Source organism: Carcharodon carcharias, chromosome 17 (genome assembly GCF_017639515.1).
Source record: "Carcharodon carcharias isolate sCarCar2 chromosome 17, sCarCar2.pri, whole genome shotgun sequence".
NCBI lineage: Eukaryota > Metazoa > Chordata > Chondrichthyes > Lamniformes > Lamnidae > Carcharodon > Carcharodon carcharias.
The window spans coordinates 93,961,237-93,982,075 of NC_054483.1; the positions used below are offsets into that span (position 1 = coordinate 93,961,237).

At 42.1% G+C, this 20,839-nt stretch overlaps 1 protein-coding gene across 6 annotated transcripts in view; it reads left to right on the forward strand.

Annotated features, from left to right (window-relative positions):
* blnk (B cell linker) overlaps positions 1-20,839 on the forward strand; it is a 241,080-nt gene that overhangs the window by 182,634 nt on the left and 37,607 nt on the right. For all 6 annotated transcript variants that reach the window (XM_041210356.1, XM_041210354.1, XM_041210355.1 and 3 more), the window contains 5 exons: positions 792-882; positions 6,165-6,239; positions 6,759-6,809; positions 18,527-18,552; positions 20,770-20,792. In XM_041210356.1, coding sequence (XP_041066290.1) covers positions 792-882; positions 6,165-6,239; positions 6,759-6,809; positions 18,527-18,552; positions 20,770-20,792 — 266 coding nt within the window. The remainder of the gene's footprint in view (positions 1-791; positions 883-6,164; positions 6,240-6,758; positions 6,810-18,526; positions 18,553-20,769; positions 20,793-20,839) is intronic.

Sequence of the window (20,839 nt, forward strand, 5' to 3'; positions counted from 1 at the left end):
TGATTGTTTCAGATCATTTCATTAATTTGTTGGTAATAAATAAATTATCAGAGCTTTAACTGCCTATAGTTGTACAAACCTGTTTACAGGAAAAAGGGGGAAATTAACCAACAGCATTATAAAGCACTCGTCATTCGCTATGTGACGTATGTATCTGGTGTGAGTGTTATACTCAAAACATCAGGGTATATTAAACTGCCCAGGAAAGGGCAGCAAAGATTAATACAGATGTTAGATTTATTGAATCATGAAAAGAAGCAAAAGGAACCATGGCTGGGATTTTCCAGTCCCACCCGCTGACAGGATCTCCCAGTCCCACCGAAGTCAATGGACCTTTGGCTGGTCCCACCACAGTGGGGGTGGAAAATCCCGGCCTATATCTAAAATTCCCATTGGAAAATAAAGATTAAGGGGGAAATAGGGGTTTTAAAATAAATAATCTAATCTTCACCCCTCCCCCCCCTCACGCCCCACTGTATTATGCAGTCAGTACTAAGGTGTATACAGAACAATAGGCTATGATTGCAAACTCAGAAGTCCACATGTTAGATATGAGCACAAGGCATAAGTTGTGCTTGCAGCCAGCAACTTCTAGAGTGCCGCTTCCTGTAGTAAATGACGTCGCTTGAAGGGAATTGCCTCAATCCTTGAAGCTGCGAAAAGCTCAAACTTGAGTTTGGAGCACAAAATTATGTTTGGATTGTAAAAGAATTTGGAGTCAGCTCATTGGTTATTTTGTGTTCTTATATTTGTATACTCCAATATTGTTGAAATGTTGTATTTAATTCCAGGATGATTATATTGTTCCTATGGAAGATAATGAACCTGATGATGCATACATTGAACCCATGGAGAAATGTGCACCTCCAGCACTGTTAAAACGTAAGTTCTGAAGCAGTTCTTGGCAACTGACAAGTTGTCGGCTAATGTGTCTTCAAAAGAAAGCCTGTCCAAGTTCCAATTTGAAGGAACACTTCTTTGTGCAGGAAACTGAAAGGAAGCACATTTATAATGAGTGCAATTTATTATATATAAAACAATTGAACCTGAGCAGCAATAACATGCTCATGTAAAGTGGCGAAGCAGATTGGAGCAGGGGGATTTCCACACAGAACAAACCTGGTCACAGCTCTTGCCGGGCAAGGTCGGCAAAAAAATCAGATGCTTGTTGGTGTTTGTTGCAAGGGCAATGGAATATAAAAGTAGGGAAGTTTTACTACAGCTGTACAGGGCCTTGGTAAGACCACATCTGGAGTACTGTGTACAGTTTTGGTCTCCTTATTGAAAAAGGATATAATTGTGTTAGAAACAGTTCAGAGGAGGTTCACTCGACTAATATTCGGGATGGGGGCCTTATTTTACGAGCAAAGGATGGACAGGTTGGGCCTATTGGCATGTAGAAGAATGAGAGATGATCTTATTGAAACAAGTAAGACCCTGAAGAGACTTATAGGGTGGATACTGGGAAGATTTTTCCTCTGTCGGAAGAGACTAGAACTAGGTAACAGAGTTTAAGAATAAGAGGCCTTCCATTTAAGACTGAGATAAGGAGAAATTTTTTTCTCTCAGAGGATCGCTAATATGTGGAATTCTCCAATTGCCCAGAAAGCAGTGGGGGCTGGGTCATTCAATTTATTCAAGGCAGAGTTAGATAGATTTTTGATAGACAAGGGAGTCAAGGGTTATGGGGGGCAGGCAGGAAAATGGAGTTGAGACCACAATCAGATCGGCCATGATCGTATCAAATGGCAGAACAGGCTTGAAAGGTCAAATGACCTACTCCTGCCCCGAAGTCATGTGTTCCTTTGTCCCTCACAGAGAGGGCAAGTTTCATTTTCTAATGGGTGGTTGTAGAGTAGTCATTGAGCAGAAGGGTATCATCAGTCCAACCTCTTTGGGGTGTGGCTTGCAGGGGGTTCCAGAATGGAAGGTGGCAAGAAAGAATTAAATGATAAATCTTATTAAACAAAACTTAAGGAAGATATCAGACTAATGTACTATAATTTTCATATCTTCCTTTAAACTGATTTGACATTTATCTAGTGGAATTGTTATCTGACAAAGATATAATTGTAAAATATGATATCAATTCTGGAATGATTTTGCCACCCAAAACTAATGATAAATGGTTGTTACCTCATAAAGTGGAATAAATTCCCCGTTTAGCATACATATAATGGAATGGAGACATGACCGGGTGTCTAAAGTAATGAAAATATGAAGTGAGGGAGCTCCTGGGCACTGAGCATAGGGTAAGGTAACCAAGTACAAATTCAAAAATTTTAAGTACAATTGGAGATTAGAAAAATTGGAGGAAAATTTCAACAGTAAAGAAAAAGGGACAAAAACTGTGGATGCTATTAGATCTCTGATCTCTTTATGTTACTTGGGAACTTGTGGACTCCCCTATTCAGCAATGCTTGGCTAATGAGGCTAATGAAACAATTCAATCTTCCAGCCTGTGCTCTCCGCTACAATGTCCATTTAATGTGCTTAATGTAAAGGGTGCCCCAAAAACCTTGTGCTAAGGTCCCTACTCTTGAATGGAGGATTTGGTGGAGATCTCAGAAATAAGCCAAACAGCAGGCCTCAGAATAGGTTAATGGAGCCACTAATCCTCAGGTCTGTCAGCCTCCTGTGAGCCACAAGGCCCAAGTTTGGCAACTAAGCCTGCGCCTTCATGCTTCTTGGACATTTGCAATGCTTCATTTTGCTTCCCCTACTTCCTGCACAGGAACATTAAAATCAACCAAGCTGTTGGCTTGGATAGCTGTAGCACACTTGATGTGTGATGGTCCAATCTCTGATAAAACAAAGGAGGCTAGGATGTACTGAAAAATCAATATTAAGCCTAAACAGTGAGTTAATCCTGCCACTTTTAAATATGTAATGCGACCACACCTAGAACATTACATACCACACTACGAAAGGATAAGTTAACTACTGGAAGGGTATAGAAGAAAACAACCATAATTATTGAAGGAATTAGATTATGAGCAGCAATTAGGCAAATTTGACAAATTCTCACACAGAAGTAACATTCGCACCGTACAAGTGCCAGGCAATGACTACATCTCCAACAAGAGAAAATCTAACCATCTCCCCCTTGACATTCAATGCCATTACCATTGCTGAATCTGCCACTATCAACATCCTGGGAGTTACCATTGTCCAGAAACTGAACTGGACCAGCCATATAAATACTGTGGCTACAAGAGCAGGTCAGAGGCTAGGAATTCTGCGGAGAGTAACTCACCTTCTGACCCCCTGAAACCTGTCCACCATCTACAAAGCACAATTCAGGTGTGTGATGGAATACTCTCCATTTACCTGGATAACAATACCTCCAACAATACTCAAGAAGCTCAACACCATCCAGAACAAAGCAGCCTGCTTGATTGGCACCCCATCCACTACCTTCAACATCCGTTCCCTCCACCACCAATGCAGAGTGGCAGCAGTGTGTGCCATTTACAATATGCACTGCAGCAACTCACCAAGGCTCCTTCAACAGCACCTTCCAAACATGTGACCTCTGCCACCTAAAAGGACAAGGGCAGCAGATGCATGGGAACACCACCACTTGTAAGGTCCCCTCCAAGCCAGATACCGTCCTGACTTGAAACTATATCTCCGTTCCTTCACTGTTGCTGGGTCAAAATCCTGGAACTCCCTCCTTAACAGCATTGTGAGTATTCCTGCAACATATGGACTACAGCAATTCAAGAAGGTGGCTCACCACCACCATCTCAAAGGCAATTAAGAATGGGCAATAATCGCTGGCCTAACCAGCGATGCCCACAACCTGTGAAAGAATAAATAAAGGTTGAGAGGTATAGGGTAGATATTTTAGTATTCTAAAGAGATGAGATAATGTAGATGGTGATAGGTTGTTTCACATTGTCCAGAGCAGTAAAACCAGAAGAAATAGCCTGTGGTTGAAAGGCTGGTTAAACTAAAAAATTACAAAGAATATACAGTGCAGAAACAGGCCATTCAGCCTGGCTATTCTGTGCTGGTGTCTATACTCCACACATTTCTCCTTCCATTCCATCTGCTTCATCTCAGCCTTTCAGCTTATCTTTCTATTCCCTTATCTCTCATGTACTGATCTAATTTCTTAAACTATTTGCCTAAACCACTTTTTGTTGTAGCGAGCTCCAGTCTGCAGAAATTAGATTTTAGCGAATGATTGGACAATCAATGAAACAGGCTCCTTCGAGAGATGGTGGAAGCAGTTAGTATTGATTCATTTAAATTCAAATTAAATAGATTTCTTTCAGAAAATAATATTTTACAATAAAGTATATGAGTAATTTGAGACATGACATGTGGTAAGTGTATCCTGCTTGAGAGGAACAGGTGACTTTGCATCTATGGTTCCCAAATGCTGTCCACTATTGTGGTTTCCTCACCACATATCTGAATCTGTTGTAGATTAATTGATGGAGATTAATCGCCAAAATTACCATTGTACAACTAACAGGATGTTAGAAGGCAAACTCGATGGATCTTGGCCTTAATTGGCTCATCCAGAAATTCTTATGTTCCTATGAAATATGAATTTGTGTAAGACACTTAAAAAATTTTACTGTTCAAATTTTATGTTAATGATTTTCTTTCAAAGTAATAATTCATTTTTAATAATGAGTAATGACTAAAATTAAAGATTGTTGATTGAAAACTATGATACATTTTACATAACACAAGCCTGGATTTGGGGGCCTTTTTCAATCCAAAATGATGAATACGAAACAGATAGGTTTTATGAATTTGCAGTCCAATTTGTAATTTGGCTCAGTGCTATAAATCTTGCTTCTGATTTAGAAATTTGTGGATTTAAACCTAATTCCCAAAACTTGAGCACATAACATGACACTGTAGTGCAGTGCCGTGCACTGTAGTGTAGAGGTGCCAACTTTCAGAAGAGACATTAAACCAAGGTAAGCAAGAGAGATCCCATGGCACTATTAATCAAAGAAGGGCAGGGAATTTGTCCTGGTGTCCTGGACAATGTTTTTCCCTCAATCAGCATCACAAAAACAGATTATTTCCTCATTAAATCATTGCTGCTTCTCAGACTTTGCTACCATGTTGGCCTACATAACAACAGTAACTGTAGTTTAAATTGGATGTAAAATGATTTGGGATATGGTGAGCATACGAAAGATCCTGGGGTAGAGTTTCTACTTTGGGTGCAATCGGTAATCAGATTGCAAACTGTGCCAGTTTTGAGAAATGTTTTTTTATTCTCAAGTTTCAGCTCAAACATATTTGCTTATTGCTGAACACAAAATTTGCCATGAACCAGTGCAATTGGGCAAAGTTTTAGAACATATTTTTTTTTAAAAAAAGGTTGCTTTAAAAATATTCCTTAATATGCATAGGAATGTTGACTTGGTGCAATTTTACTAATGTAACTGAAAATGATTGTCCAGTCTAAGGCCTGAAAGTAATCCAATTTCAAAGACCTGAAAATGACTTTTAAGAAACAGTGCAGAACAAATTTATTTACTACACTGGTGTACAGTAGTGAGTTTCTTAGCAAATTAAAAGGAGCTTAAATGCTTTTAAAACGTGCCTGTTAGTGTCCTTGTGCATCCCCCACCGCCCCCCCACAAAAAAACTTCATATTTACAGGCTCCTCAAAGGCCTGAATACAAACTGGATTAGTGAAAACTTTTAATGGTCTTTCATTCATTCTGGGGGCATGACCAGTTTTACAGGCAGGGCCAGCTTTGAGCACCATGTTTTTTTAAACTAGCGCAAAAGATTTGGAAACTTGATTGATGCAAAAACTCGTTTTTCAGGAAAATTGCATCAATAAAACCAGTGCAACTGAGGAGAAACTCCAGACCCCTTTCTTTATCCAGGTTCTATCACTTTCTTTGATGGAAGGATAAATTGAGAGGGACACAAAATTCAGTGCTTATTTCTGGTCCATGAAAATAAATGGACCATCAGGCTCTCACCCATAACCATCCCCAAATTCGCAATCTGTGTTCCTGGAGCAAGAAGCACTGTGCTGGGAGTGCAAATTTGTAAAATCTACTAATGCATGCAGAAGAATTATTGAACATTTCAGTAGAAAACTTTCCAATGAATATAAAAACATTTCAACCTCAACTACATTGCTACTCATAAAATTGTTCATGTTTTATCAGCTCCTGTGGTGAATAGAGCAGCCAAACCATCAGGCTTGTCCACGAGTCCCAAAGCAGGACATCTTCATGGCCCAGGTATTCAAGTATTTTCTTACCAGGAGACAATTATAAATTATGAAATATGGTTCAAATTACAAAGCTGGTATTCCAGCTTCAGGACTATTTGAAAATTGGAAATGGGATCCCAGGTCCTCTACCAGAGATTCTCGCCAAAACAAGTGTAAAGTTTTGCTGCAGCAGGTCAAGAACGTTGGGCTTAGATTATCTTCATCCTACCTGGGAAATGGCCAGAATTTTTTTTTTAAAGTTTGGACCAACCTTTGAGTCCGTGCTGTCCTTCAATCCGAGAGTGATTGAAAAGTTTCCTGCAGCTTAAAAAAAGTTTTAAAAATATATTGGGTCCTACGTCTCTGCCTTTGGAGCAGCTTGGACTAACATGCACCCTTTGCATTTAATTTAGCCACGACATAAAGGAAGAGTAATGCTTTGGAGAAGGTATTCATCTCTTTCTGGGAGAAGACACAATGCTGCAGCCTCTATCATGTGAACCATGCATCTTTAGGTCAAATGTCATTTCATTATCTTTTCTAACAGGGCAACCTGCCTCTGCCCCAGAGCTGAACACAGAAAGCGCACAGTGTCATGGTAAGAAAAATAGCAAACAAATATGTTTTTTAGAACTATAAGTTCAATATATAAAGTTAAAAGCTGACATCGAGAGATATCATTACACTGCTGGGTGTATTCTACAGGCCGCCGCCAACTAGTGAGAAAAATATAGAGAAGCAAATTTGCAGGCAAATTACAGAGAGGTGCAAAAGCTATAGTGATAATTGAGGCTAATATACACTGGGAAAGTAATAATGTAAAGGGCATGGTGGAGGAAGGGTTTTTGAAGTGCAGTCAGGAGAATTTACTTGATCAGTATATTTCTGGCTCAATGTGGAAGGAGACATTGCTGGATTTGGTTCTGGGCAACGAGGTGAGACAAGTGGGTCAAGTGTTATTCAGGGATGGAACGGTGATCATAGCATCATGAGGTTTAGGTTAGTCATGGAAGGGAACAAGGAGAAATACTTAATTGGAGGTGGGCCAATTTCAGTGGGGTGGGAATGGATCTGTTCCAGAAAAATTAGAATCAAAGATTGGCAGGCAAAACTGTACAGTCAAAGTACATTTTCATGAGGGGGAAAGGCAGGGCAATCAAAACCGGAGCTCCCTTAATAATGAGAGAAAGAGAAAGATGAGGCAGAAAAAAGCAATATAGGCATTTAAATAGTAAAATGGTAGTAAGAGATGAATGGGGCCAATTAGAGACTAAAAAGGGGATCTACAATTAGAGGCTGAAGACATGGCTGACATACTAAGTCAGGACTTTGCACCTGCCTTTTGTTATGACTGGTCCCAGGCAAGGTCCCTCAATTTGTTAACTTCCCAAGTTTTGTTATGCTCCCTGGCTGAGGAGGATTGAGCTGACTTCCCTTCTTTATTCAAACCCTTTTGGTTGGTCACAACATGAGGGACTTAAGAGGGACTAACTTAAGAGGAGTCCCTTCCCCCGTGGATATTTTTTCCCAGCCCAAATGTTTTTTTTTAAGGAGTCAATTTAACCAGGCTTTTTTGAGTCAAAGAAAGAGTAAATTTACTAGTTACTAAAAAACTAAGAAAAATAATAAAAATGCAACACACATATACCCAGATCAGAAATGAGAAATTAAGAGTCCAAATAAAAGTTTTATAAGATATACGAATCAGTCTTTGGCTTGTCCATGGTTGGTGGGGGGGAATAGATTGCAATGCATTGTGGCCATTAAGTTGGGTGATTCTGATAGACATGACTTGGGCAGTTCCAGAATAGGTTTGGAGACACTTAGTTCTGCTGGTTAGCTGAAGAAGCTGTCCTATTTCCTTTTTGATTGTGGCTTCTGCTGACTTGCCTCCAGCAAGAGAGAGAGAGAGAGATATAAACTGCAACTATAGGAGTGACTAGTTGGTCTCCTTGTGCTGTCACTCTCACAGCACACTAGCACTGCTCTGTAGCTCACTTTTTAACCCATTTTTCCCTGTCTATTCCTGTAAGGGAAAAACCATGTCTTACACCCAGAGTCACTTTTCTTTGATCTCTGACTATTTTACACATTCTGAGATATGGATTAACAGGAGATGGATTTTAGATGCCTGCTGAGACATGGTAAGCAGTCTTTTGTCTCTACACCACAGGAGAATGAAGTTCAGTCTTTTGCATCTTTCCTATCTCCTTTTCAAGCGTCTCTGCTTGAAGAAAGCCATGACACCTTTTTAGGTGCGACATTCCAAGTTCTCTCAGGACAGGTGTGTCAGTATAATTCACAAAGGAATTTTCCAGAAAGTGGTCACTTTACGTTATCAGCCATCTTTTGCTTAGTGTCCTTGCTTGTATTTCTTTAAAAACACACTTGTCTTCCTTAAAAAGTTCAGTATAAGTAAGTAATTCATGGCTGTGATCAGCTTTTATGACACTTCCCCTTTACCACAAATTAAATGAGATTCATTCTCATTTCATTACAAAGGAAAAATATATAACACACATTCATTCTCCAAACCGTGGTCAATATCATCTCTTCAGTTCTAAGTTCTGGACAGGGCGTCTGCAATCACATTTGATTTCCCAGCGATGTGATATGGTTGCAGAAATGAACTCCAAATAAATAACTTGACATTCTGTGTCTTTAACCTTTTCACAAAGATTAAAGGGTTGTGATCAGTACAGACTGGTCTCTCTGAATCTATTTCGGACATATATCTCAAAGTGTTTGAGAGCCAGTAATAAACCGAGGGTTTCCTTCTCCACTGTGGAGTACCAATTCTGATGCTTGCTTAGTTTTTTTGGAGAAGTACCCGATTGGTCTCTCTATCCCTGATTCGTCTTCCTGGAGGAGGACAGCCCCCGCCCCAATGTCACTCACATCGATGGCTACTTTAGATGCTTGGTTAAAGTTTGATGCTGCAAGCACAGGCTCACCTATTAAAATGGTTTTCAGACTTTGGAAAGCTGCCTGGCGTTTCTCAGTCCAGGCTACCTTTGATTTTTTCTGTAGTAAGTCTGTCAGCGGAGTAGTTACTGTGCTGAAGTTTGGGATGAACTTGTCCACACATCCCCAAGAACCTCATGATTTTGCATTTCATTGTGGAAATGGGAACTGTGCGACTGCTTGTACCTTTGCACAACTGGGCAGTACTTGTCCTTGATCCACTACTTATCCTAGATAGGTCACCTGAGTCTTAGCGAACTTGCTCTTTGCCAGATTGACCACTGGGTCAGCTGACGGTAATTTCTGGGAGAGGGCTTCCAGTTGCTCTAAGTGAGTTTTCCAGGTGTCGCTCTACACTAGGTTGTTGTCTAGGTACGTGACGCAACTGGATAAGCCCGCCACTACCTGGTTCACCAGCCTTTGAAAGGTAGCTGAGGCATTTCAGAATCCAAATGGCATGACTCGACATGGTATAACCCACCTGGAGTTACAAAAGTGGAGATTTCCTTCGCGCAGGCAGTCAAGTACTCCTTGAGTAAATCTATCTTTGTAATGTAGGCTGCTTTACCTACCCTATCTATGCAGTCTTCCAGCCAAGGCATCGGGTAGGAGTTGGCTCTGGTCACTCCATTAACTCTTCAGTAGTCAATGCAGCACCTTGTGGAGCCATCTGGCTGGGGCACAAGCAGAACTGGGAGCTCCAGGTACTGCTGCTAGGCTCAATTAGTTGGTGCTCCAGCATGTAGTTAATCTCCTCCTGAACCTGGGCCAACTTTTCTGGGCCTAGACGATAGGGATGTTGCCTTATTGGAGGGGCCTCGCCCACATCCACATCATGTAGAGCCTAGTGTGGTGCAGCCTGGCTTGTCCCCGCATTAGCCTTTAAATGCAGTGAGCAGCCTCGCCAAGTCTGCTCGCTGTTCTGCACCCAGTTGGTTGAATAAGGAGTCTTAAGTTCACTAGTATCTCTGTGTTGGTTAACCAGGTAGTGGGGGGTTTAATGTGGGCCTCACCCACATCTTCCTCCAATTCATCTCCACTGCTACTTTCATCCTCTAGGTTGGTGGCAATGGGACAGACCGATACCGACTTGTACCCCTCTCGGCTGTGATATTGCTTCATCGTCTTGACATGATACAGCCTTTGATTTTTCCCCCAATCTGGGGTCTCAATTAGATCATTTACATCCTTGAGCTTCTCATTACTTTGTACGGGCCACTGAACCAGACTTTTAAGGGTTCACCTGGTATTGGTAGGATACTAATAGTTCCCTGGCAGAAAGGTTCAGGCCCTGGCATGTTTGTCTGCCTGTTTCTTCATAGCTGTCTGGGATATTTTCAAGTGTTCTCTGGCCACATCACAGGCTCTTGGGTCGCTCCTGGAACACTGTTACTTAGTCTAACAAGGAGACTTCCTCCACAACAAAAACAGAATTACCTGGAAAAACTCAGCAGGTCTGGCAGCATCGGCAGAGAAGAAAAGAGTTGACGTTTCAAATCCTCATGACCCTTCCACAGAACCTCTGCCGATGCTGCCAGACCTGCTGAGTTTTTCCAGGTAATTCTGTTTTTGTTTTGGAGACTTCCTCCTTCTGTTCTAAAAACCTCTCCTTGATTAGTTTCAGAGACCCTCACACTTGATGCCCGTAAACAAATTCAAATGGAGTAAAACTGGTGGACTCTTTGGGTGAGCCCTGGTAATGAACAGGAGAAAACCTAACCCTTTATCCCAGTCATGGGAGTTCTTGTGGCTGTATGCCCTGATCATTGTTTTTAGGGTCTGCCGGTACCTTTCGCACTAGAACCGCTCTGCAACCGCGGGTGATACGCTGAAGACTTCAGCTCAGTCACGCCCAGGTTACCCATGACTTGCTGGAATATTTTCGACATGAAATTTGAGCCCTAACTGACTGGATCTCAGTGGGCAGACCACATCTGGGGAAGAATTGGATTAATTCCCTCACCACTGTTTTGGCAGATGTGTTTTGGAACAGTCTCTGGGAAGTGGGTAGCCATGTCCATGATGGTCAGGATATACTGGTGGCCCCCCATTTGTTTTGGGCAGGGACCCCATGCAAGTCCTCTAACACCTTGCTGAATGGCCCCACAAAAGCCGGCAAGGAAATCATAGGTGCAGGTTTTATTGCAGGCTGGGGTTTTCCCACAACCTGGCAGGTGTGGCAGGTTTTGCAAAACTTTACTACGTCCCTGTAATGGTACCTCAGTGGCACCACTTCCTGGTGGATCACTGTCCACTCCTCATTTGCAGGTCTGTGAGGGGGTCCCCATTTTCTCAATAGTACCTCATTTTTAATGTGATAGCATTCAGGGACTGCTTCTTGCCTCAGTTTCAGTGTGTACAGTCTGAGTGCTTTTAACAGTGGATCAGCTCGTTGGGCCACTACCAAGGAAGATCTGTTTATTACCTCCTCTGGGCCTTCTAGACTCTCGAAAAAGGTTTCAGGTAACCAGACCTTAAGGTCTTCTGTCTGCAGAGCTACTTCAGCCTCCACTGACGGAGCTTACCACACAGTCAGGGAAAATACCAGCACTTCCTCCTGCAGCTGTTCTGTCTCCCTGACCTCAGCTGGCTTCTCTGAGACCACTGGGGATGCTATTACCTTTGAACCCGCCAGGTCATTGCCGAGGAGCAGGTCAACCCCGTTCACAGGCAAAATGAGGACAACTCCCACCATCACTGGTTCTGACACAAGGTCACCCTCTAGGTGCACCTGGTATAAGGGGATGGGCACGTACTCTCCTCCAATCCCCTTTACCTGCACCTTGGCACTTACTGCACTCTCTGGTGGGAAGGTCATGTCTTTTCCCAGCAGTAGAGTTTGGCTGGCCCCTGTATCCCTCAATATTATTACAGGCTTACTTGCCTCAATCTGGGGAAATGTGGCCACCCTCCCCTTGGATACAAAATCCTTGTAACTCTCAGGGATTTGTTTAACCGCACCCGCACTCTCAAGAGTGCATGTACAGGGATTCGCAGCCACAGTCAGAGCCATAGCCTGGTCTGCCTTGCCTTCTGACTCCCATTCTCTGCACAGGGGTGGGGTATGTGCCCGGATGAATTCCGATGGTTTTTCCTCCAGCTGTTGGCCCAGAGGTGCCCTATCTTTTGGCAGTTAAAACACACAGGCTTCTTGGCCTCACTTTTCATCTCAGCAGCACCCTTTCTGTCCTAAGGAGGGCCCCCAGCATTTCCTTCTATCCCATGGATGCTCAGTTTTTTTTTATCACTCTCTTCACCTCTATCCTTTCCATTTGGCTGAGGGTAACTAGGGGAGGGTCTCTTCTGGGACAAGAGCTTGTGGGTCAGCTCATAATCATCAGTCAGTATGGCTGCCTGACTGGCCCCTGTTACCCATGTCCCTCTAGGTGTGTTCTTATTGGGAAGGGTATGGAGTTTTTAAACTCCTCAAGGAGAATTATTTCACGTAAGTAACTTCTGTTTTAAGTGCCCACACCCACTGGTTAAAAACAAGTTGCTTAAGCCTTTCAAATTTCAGGTACTTCTGGTCAGGCCATTTTCTGAGGGTATAGAATTTCTGACGGTACGCGGCCAGCACTAATTGTCCACTTAAAATAGCCTTTTTTGCTGCCTCATAGTCAGCAGCGCTTTCCTCAGGCAAGAGGGAGTAAACCTTGTGAGCTTTCCCTGTAAGTTCACTCTGCAGTAATGGGGACCAATGTTGGACTGGCATGTTAGCTGCCAGGCTAAGAACTCGAAAGGGATAAAGGCGGCACCCACCTCTGCTTCATCAAACTTAGACAATGCAGTTTGCTCATCAAATTCCTCAGCCCTTAAGTCTGAGTTAGTGGTGCCTTCAAAAGGACACAGTAGGATTCCTGCCCCTCAGCTCGAGCTGTTTTAGTTTAAATTCCCGTTCCCTCTATCTGTCCTGAAATTCTCTCTCTTCTCTCTGTGCCCTTTCCTGCCTTTCCTCTTTCTCTCTTCCCCTTACCTTTCCTCATCCCTGAAATTCTCATTTCTGCTGCTCCAATTTTAATCTCTCTACCCGCTACCACATCGGTTTCATCGTCCTCAATTTCTACCTGTCGGCCGTTGGCGGCCCCTTTTAGAATTTGGGGTTTTCTGGCTTTCAGGCGAGATTCTAATCCTAAGTGTCTCACTAGCTATTTTAACTGTTTGAGGGACAGAACTGTTAAATTTTCGTAACGAACATGCCTTCCGTCTGTAAAGACACCGGCATCAAATGTGGACATTTTTATACTTTAGTAGCGCAGATTCAAGAAAACCTTTTTTGCTATTTTTTAAAATTGGTTTCAAAGGAATAATTTACTTTCCCACTCTAATTCGTTCACTTCATCTGTGGGAACTATTCTGGCACTGAACATCAAATTTGTTATGACCAGTCCCCAGGTGAGGTCTCCCAATTTGTTAACTTCCCAAACGGGATCCCAATTTTGTTGAGGAAGAATGAGCTGGCTCCCCTTCTTTATTCAAACCCCTTGGTTGGCTACATCAAGGTTAATTTAAAAGAGATCCTTTCCCGATGGATACCTTTTCCCAGTCCAAATGTACTTTTTTTTAAAAGGGAGCCAATTTAGCCAGACTTTCTTGAGTCATGGAAAGAGTAAGTTTATTAGTTACTAAAAACCCGAGAAAAATAATAAAAATGCAACACACATATACACAGATCAGAAATGTGAAGTCAAGAGTCCCAATAAAAGTTTAAAAAAGATATACGAATCAGTCTTTGGCTTGTCCGTGAGGCATCGATGGCAATACGTTGTGGCCGTTAAGCTGAGTGATTCCAATATAGCTGACTTTGGTAGTTTTGCAGAGGGTTTGGAGACACATGTTTCTGCAAGTTAGCTGAAGAAGCTGTCCTATTTCCTTTTTGATTGTGGCTTCTGCTGACTTGATTCCAGCAACAGAGAAAGAGAGACATCAACTGCAACTACAGGGGTGGCCAGTTAGTCTTCTCATGCTGTCACTCTCACAGCATAGTAGCACACTAATACTGCTCTACAGTTGGCTTTTTAACTCATTTTTCCCTGTGTATGTCTGCAAGGAAAAAATATATATGTTATGCCCAGAGATTATGTTCTTTAATCTCTGACCATTTTACACATTCTGAGATATGAATCAACAGGAGATTAATTTTATATGTCTGCTAAGACGTGTCAATCAGTCTTTTGTCCCTGCACCACTGGAGATTAAAGTTCAGTCTTTTGCATCTTTCCTATCTCACTTTCATGTGTTCCTGCTTGAAGAAGGCCATGACAGCTTTTCAGGTGCAACATTCCATGTTCCCTCAGGACAGCTCTGTCAGTATAATCCACACGGGAGTTTTCCAGACAGTGGTCACTTTACATTATCAGCCATCTTTTGCTTAGTGCCCTCGCTTGTATTTCTTTAAAAGCACACACGTCTTCCCTGAAAAGTTCAATATGCCCATAAGTAATATGTGACAGCAATCAGCTTTTAAGACACTTTACCAAGAAAGAAGATGCTGCCAAAGTCATAGTGAAAGAGGTGGTAGTTGAGCTAGTGGATGAGCTAAAAATTGATAAAGAGGAGGTGTTAAAAAGGCTGGCTGTATTTAAAGTTGATAAGTCACTAGGATCAGATGGGATGCATCCAAGGATGTTGAGAAGTCAGGGTGGAAATTGCAGAGGCACTGGGCATTATCTTCTAATCCCCCTGGAGAATGGCAAATGTTACACCCTTGTTCAAAAAAGGATCTAAAGGTAAACCCAGCAACTACAGGCCAATCCATTTAACTCAGTGGTGGGAAAGCTTTTAGAGATGATAACTCAAGAAAAAGATTACAGTCATCTGAACTAGTACAGGTTAATTAGGGAAATCTAGCATGGATTTCTTAAAGGCAAATCGTGGTTAACTAACTTGGTTGTGTTTTTTAATGAAGTAACAGAGAGGATTGATAAGGGTAATGTGATTGATGAGGTTACAATAACTTAAAAAAGGCACCTGATAAAGGACCAGATAATAAACTTGTCAGCAAGTTTGAAGGCCACAAGATAAAAGGGAAATGGCAGTATAGATATGAAGTTGGCTGAGTGACAAATGGAGTAATGGTGAACAGTTGTTTTTCAGACTGGAGGAAGGTTTGCAGTTGTGTTCTCCAGGAGTCAGTACTAGGACCACTACTTTGCTTGATCTATATTAATGACCTAAACTTGGACGTGCGGGGCGCAATTTCAAAATTTGCAGATGATGCAAAGCTTGGAAGTGAACTGTCATGAACTATGAGGAGGATAGTGATCAACTTCAAGAGGACACTGACAAATTGGTGGTATGAGCAGACACATAGTAGATGAAAATTAATGCAGAGAAGTATGAAGTGGTATATCTTGGTAGGAAGGAGAGATAATATAAAATAAAGGGCACAATTCTAAAGCATGTGAAGGAACAGAGGGACTTGGGAAACATTTGTACATAAATCATTGAAGGTGGCAGGGCAAGTTGAGAAGGTGCCCTGTAGTTAAAATGGCTGATGGGATATTGGGCTTTATAAATAGATGTATACAGTACAAAAGCAAGGAAATCATTATGAACATTTATAAATCTCTAGTTTAGCCTCAGTTGGTATCTAATTCTTGTGTCTAATTCTGGCCACCACACATTAAGAAAGATGTGATGGTTTTCGAGAGGGTGCAGAAAAAAATTATAAGAATGATTCCAGGGTTGAGTGACTTTAGCTACAGGAATAGATTGGAGAAGATGGGGCTGTTATCCTTAAAGAAAAGAAGGTTGAGAGGAGATTTGAAGGAACGATTCAAAAATTTGTGGGGCTCCAGGTTGTTGCAGGGGAGTGGAACCAATGAATTGCTCTTGCAGAGAGCCAGCACAGACATAATGGGCTGAGTGGCCTGCTTCTGTGCTGTAACCATTCTTCGATAATTCAATATTGGAGTTCTTCTAGCATTCTGAAACTGGCTAAGCTGTGCTATCAATTTAGAAGATAATAGTTACTGAACTGGCTCATAAGCCTTTAACTACCAACTAATAATCATTTTATGAATAAATTATTCTTTTGTGATAATATAAACAATAATACATAATGCAAAAACAAACTCTTAAGAGTGTTACATGGAATGCAGTATAATTACTACTTTGTTTAATATTGTGCCAACAATTATTTCTATAAATTTAATTCTAACTGACTTGGTGCCTAATGTTCTAAATGAATCAGTCTTCAGTGTAACAGCATCATTAGTAGTACATGGGAGTGTCAGTTAATGCAATAGAAGCACTGTGCCGAAATTAGAATCAGAAAATTGACTTTCAGTAGTACTAGTTTCAGCATTAATATAGTTACTAGCTTAGCTATGCCATTGTCCCTTTTATTCCATGGCCTTCAACTTTTCTGGCAAGTTTATTGTATGGTACTTTATCAAACACCTTTTGTAAATTATTGTTACATTATCAAAAAACACAAACAAGTTAGTTAACCACGATTTGCCTTTAAGAAATCCATGCTAGCTTTTCCTAATTAACCCATACTTTGTTCAGGTGACTGTAATGTTTTTCTCAGATTATCATCACTAAAAGCTTTTTCACCACTGAGTTAAACTGACTGCCCTGTAGTCGCTGGGTTTACCCTTACACCCTTTTTTAAACAAGAGTGTAACCTTTGCAAGTTCACATATTTGAATTGAGCAAATCCTAGAAAATGATACATAGTTAGCCATTCCGGACTGAGACAGTCCACTTTTTTTCCTCCTTGGATATACAGTACTGTGTATTTGAGGGGCATTTCCTACCCCAGATAGTTTGCAGGAATTGATGAACTCATGGTGCAGCCCTACCCCCTGGTGACTGAAAACACGAGTGCAGCACCAGACCTGAGAGGCCAGAAGCTGCAACCTTACCTGTCACTCTTAGGACCCTGCAGTTGATGTTGAAGGAAATTTCTGACCTACCTGAAAAGCTTTTGTCCTGTCCAGGACACCCCCAGAACCTTTGGTCCATGAGGGTCCCTGAACAGGCTTATGCACCAGATTTCTTCAGGCGAAAGGAACATGCTTTAAAATTCCGCTCAAAAAAATCCTTAGACTCAGCCTGTGCCTAATACAGACACAAGACCTAATCCTGAAGCGAAGCTTAACAAATCTTAGAAAAGGGGATCCCAAAGCCTTCGCGCTGTTTTCTCTTTCACTGAAGAAGTTATCATAATTCTGTTTGTCTCTCCACAGGTGCTGCCACACCTGCTGGGCAGGATTTTACACATTGGTGAGCGGGGGCGGGGTCCGCTCCCGACGCGTGAAATGACACGCGGTGACGTCAGGTGGAATTCCCGACCTTACCGCGCGCCCCATTTAAATTTTCAGGAAGGCAGCAAAATCAGCTGCGCACCTGCCGACCTGTCAATGGCCAATTGAGGCCATTGACAGGGTCAATTAAGTAATTAAATGAGCTGCCCATCCAACCTTAAGTTTGGCGAGTAAGCCAGGAGCCCCAGCGGGAACTAGAAAAAACATGAAACCTCATCCATGGGCGGGATGAGGTTTCATGTAGGCTTTGAAAAATTTTAATAAAAGTTTTGTAAAAATTATGGAAATGTCCCAACTCGTATGACATTGTTATGTTAGGGAAATTTTATTTTTCTATTTTTATCTTTTTTACATTTACAGCAGATGTCCCTGAGGCTGCACTTAGCCACAGGGAGATGAGTGCGCTCTTTCATGCGTATGTGGAAAAAGAGCACACTCTCAATTTTGGGAACCCCACCCCCGCCTGCACAGGGAGCGCATAGCGCTTCCGTGTGGACGTCATGCTGGGCAGGCTTTAATTGGTCCACCCAGGTAAATTGGCGGCACTCCTCTGATAAGGGGAGCCAATCGGAACCGCGCCTGTACACGCCCAGCCTTCAACTCTTCCCCCACCCCCCCCCTCGTCGACGGGGGAGGATAATTCAGCCCGCTGAGATTTTCCAGCATTTTCTGTTTCTGTTTCTTTAATTGGTGTTGCCCAACACCATAAAAATGTAGATGAAAATCCACCCTAGCATTTAGGATACATCTCCTTCCTATCCACCCTATTCATAGATTACAGGGTAATACCTGAGAGCAAAATTTGGCACAAAAATAGGTTTCTAAATTTCATATTTCTTTCCATAACTTAAAGATTAATCAATTTTGTCTTCAGCAGATGTTTAGTTCTAAAAGAAATGAAGTCCTCAACGGCTAGTTGAGATGAATCAGAAATTAAATTGAGTAATTCACTTTATAAATGCAAAACCAATGTACCAATAAATAAACAAAACTGAGATGTATTTAATTTTGCATGGAAGCATGTCAATTTATTTTCTCCTAATCTGTGTGTATACTACTTTCTATCTCCCATGCATAGATGTGTATGAAGTTCCAGATACAGAGGTAAGTTTTGGATTCATCAGATCTAAATATTTCAAATTAACCTTATTGTGAAAGTGTCGCTTTAAACTGTAGAAAATGTGAGTTCCTGGAACGACAATTTTTATTTGACATCTTTGGTATGTCTTTCTAAATAGTCTTGAACTGGTACTAATTCCACCTGAAGAGTCAAGTGCAAATGGCATGTTAATCCCCCAGTCTCAGCAAAAGTGAATCATCAAGGTGCAAACTTATAGGAAGAGGAGTAAACCAGCTTCTTTGAACCTGTGTCCTCATTCAATGAGATCATGGCTGATCTGTGAGCTAGCCCCACATATCTATATTTATAATTTATAAATTTATTGATAAATATATAAATCTAAACCCATGAATTCAAATCCTGTGAAAGCAAGTGTTGAGAATCTTAAAAAGCCTAAACCCACCAGCAGTCACTGCTGAGGCTGAAGGAGCAGGGGATTACCCTAGCCTGTCTTTGCTCCTGAAATGGAGAAGGTGCTGTATGCGTTGCTTGCTGGGAGGTTTCCCTCTTCTGTGTGCTGCCGCACGGTACCATCCCCATAAGTCAGCACAAAGGCAGGTCTGGATGGAGGTGCTGCCAATTTTCAGGCCAATGCTACATCACTCCTGTTCCAGGCAGATGCTGCAAGGTCACTGCTGCCAGCTGATAATAGAGCCATTCATCCAACATTCAGCTACCCAAGGTCTGAGAACGGAGGACCCGTTGGCCGTTCTCAGGTAGGTGTGTCAGGGCTTACGGAAATAATTGGTGGCATGTGCCAGACAATGTTGCCCTTTGCCCAACCTGAGGGTGCTACGTACAGCGTAATGTGCTGTGATTGGAGTGCTTCTGCACAATTCCAGCAAAGCAGTTGGTCAGGCATTCAGCATCTCATAGTGATGCCATAAGGAATCTGTTCCTTTTGGAAGGATAACCAGCTGCCAGCACAGTGAAGTTGTTTTTTTCTTCAAAAGCTGGGTGCCTGCATCCTCCCCAGGTAGCCATCCTCCTCTGAATACATCAGCCATTGGCAAACCCACTGGAGCCCGTAAAAGAAACTAGAGGTGAAAAATAAATAACTTAGGAAAGCCTAAAAGCTGGCACAAAAATCATTCAGAAACAAAATTACTACCAAGGTCTTGGAAAAAGCCTTTAATCAATCACTCACCTTAGACATCCATGGACATTTTAATAGCTAAGTACTGAAAGGACCATCCTAGGTTCCCTGCACCCCCTCCCCACCCCCCTGCCTCTGTGTGCATGATGGATGCACAGGGCTGGATTTTCAAAGCAGGGTCATGAACCTAATACCCGGGTGAATTCCGGATCCTGACCATGCTATTTTTAAATGCAAGTGGCCTAATTGGCTAGGAAGCAAGCTTGACGTCCAATTAGTGGTATCAAGCATTTCCAGGAGGTGGGAGCTGCTGCTGCCTCATCAATTAGAGCAGGCAGCACCCTAGAGGGTGAGGAGGTTGAACATGGCTGAAAGCAGCAATGGGCAACAAGGCTAGGAGATTGCTCATGCTGCCACTAGTTGGCCCCACACTTTTGAATAAATATCAACTACAAAGAAACTTGGGCTCCACTGTGCACAAATAAGCACAAGACTGTTTGCGCTCACTCGAAATACACTGAAAATTGCAGTGCCAAACAGATAGGCCCCTTTAACAAGCTCCTTAACAAGCATAACAACCATTAATTGGCAGTAAGCGGGTTTCCTGTTCTATCCACCCACTGCCCTTTGAAAATTTAAAACTGTCCCAGAGACATTGGGATCCAGCGACAGCCAACAGCTTTCGTGATGTTGTATTGCTGCCCACGTCAGGTCCCAATCCTGTGGCCCTTTGAGAACCCAGCCCCAGGTGTCTTGCAGTATCTGAAGTGGTGCTGTTCTCTCCCTCCCACCTTTTCCACACAAGAACAAAGCTTCTCCTACTTCAAAGGAACCCCGCCTGGAAAATGGAACAAGACCAAGATTAGCTCATGATCCAGTGGGACTCCTTCCAGCTTGACTTCACTGTTGTATTAATAATGAGGGAAATATCAAACACAAAAATTGGCCCCTTAAACATTTTATTGCAAGATACGCACATACCAATTCGCATTTAACCATAATTCTGACTTTGCATGATGTAAATTAAGCTTGCATACCAATAAAATCTTGCTTTAATCACATTCATAATATCATTTGATTTGAAATACTTTTTGGTTTTTTTTAGGAAGCTTTACCACCGGTGCCCAGGTGGGTCACACTTGATTACTGTGCAAGAAATTCCATATTTATTGGCT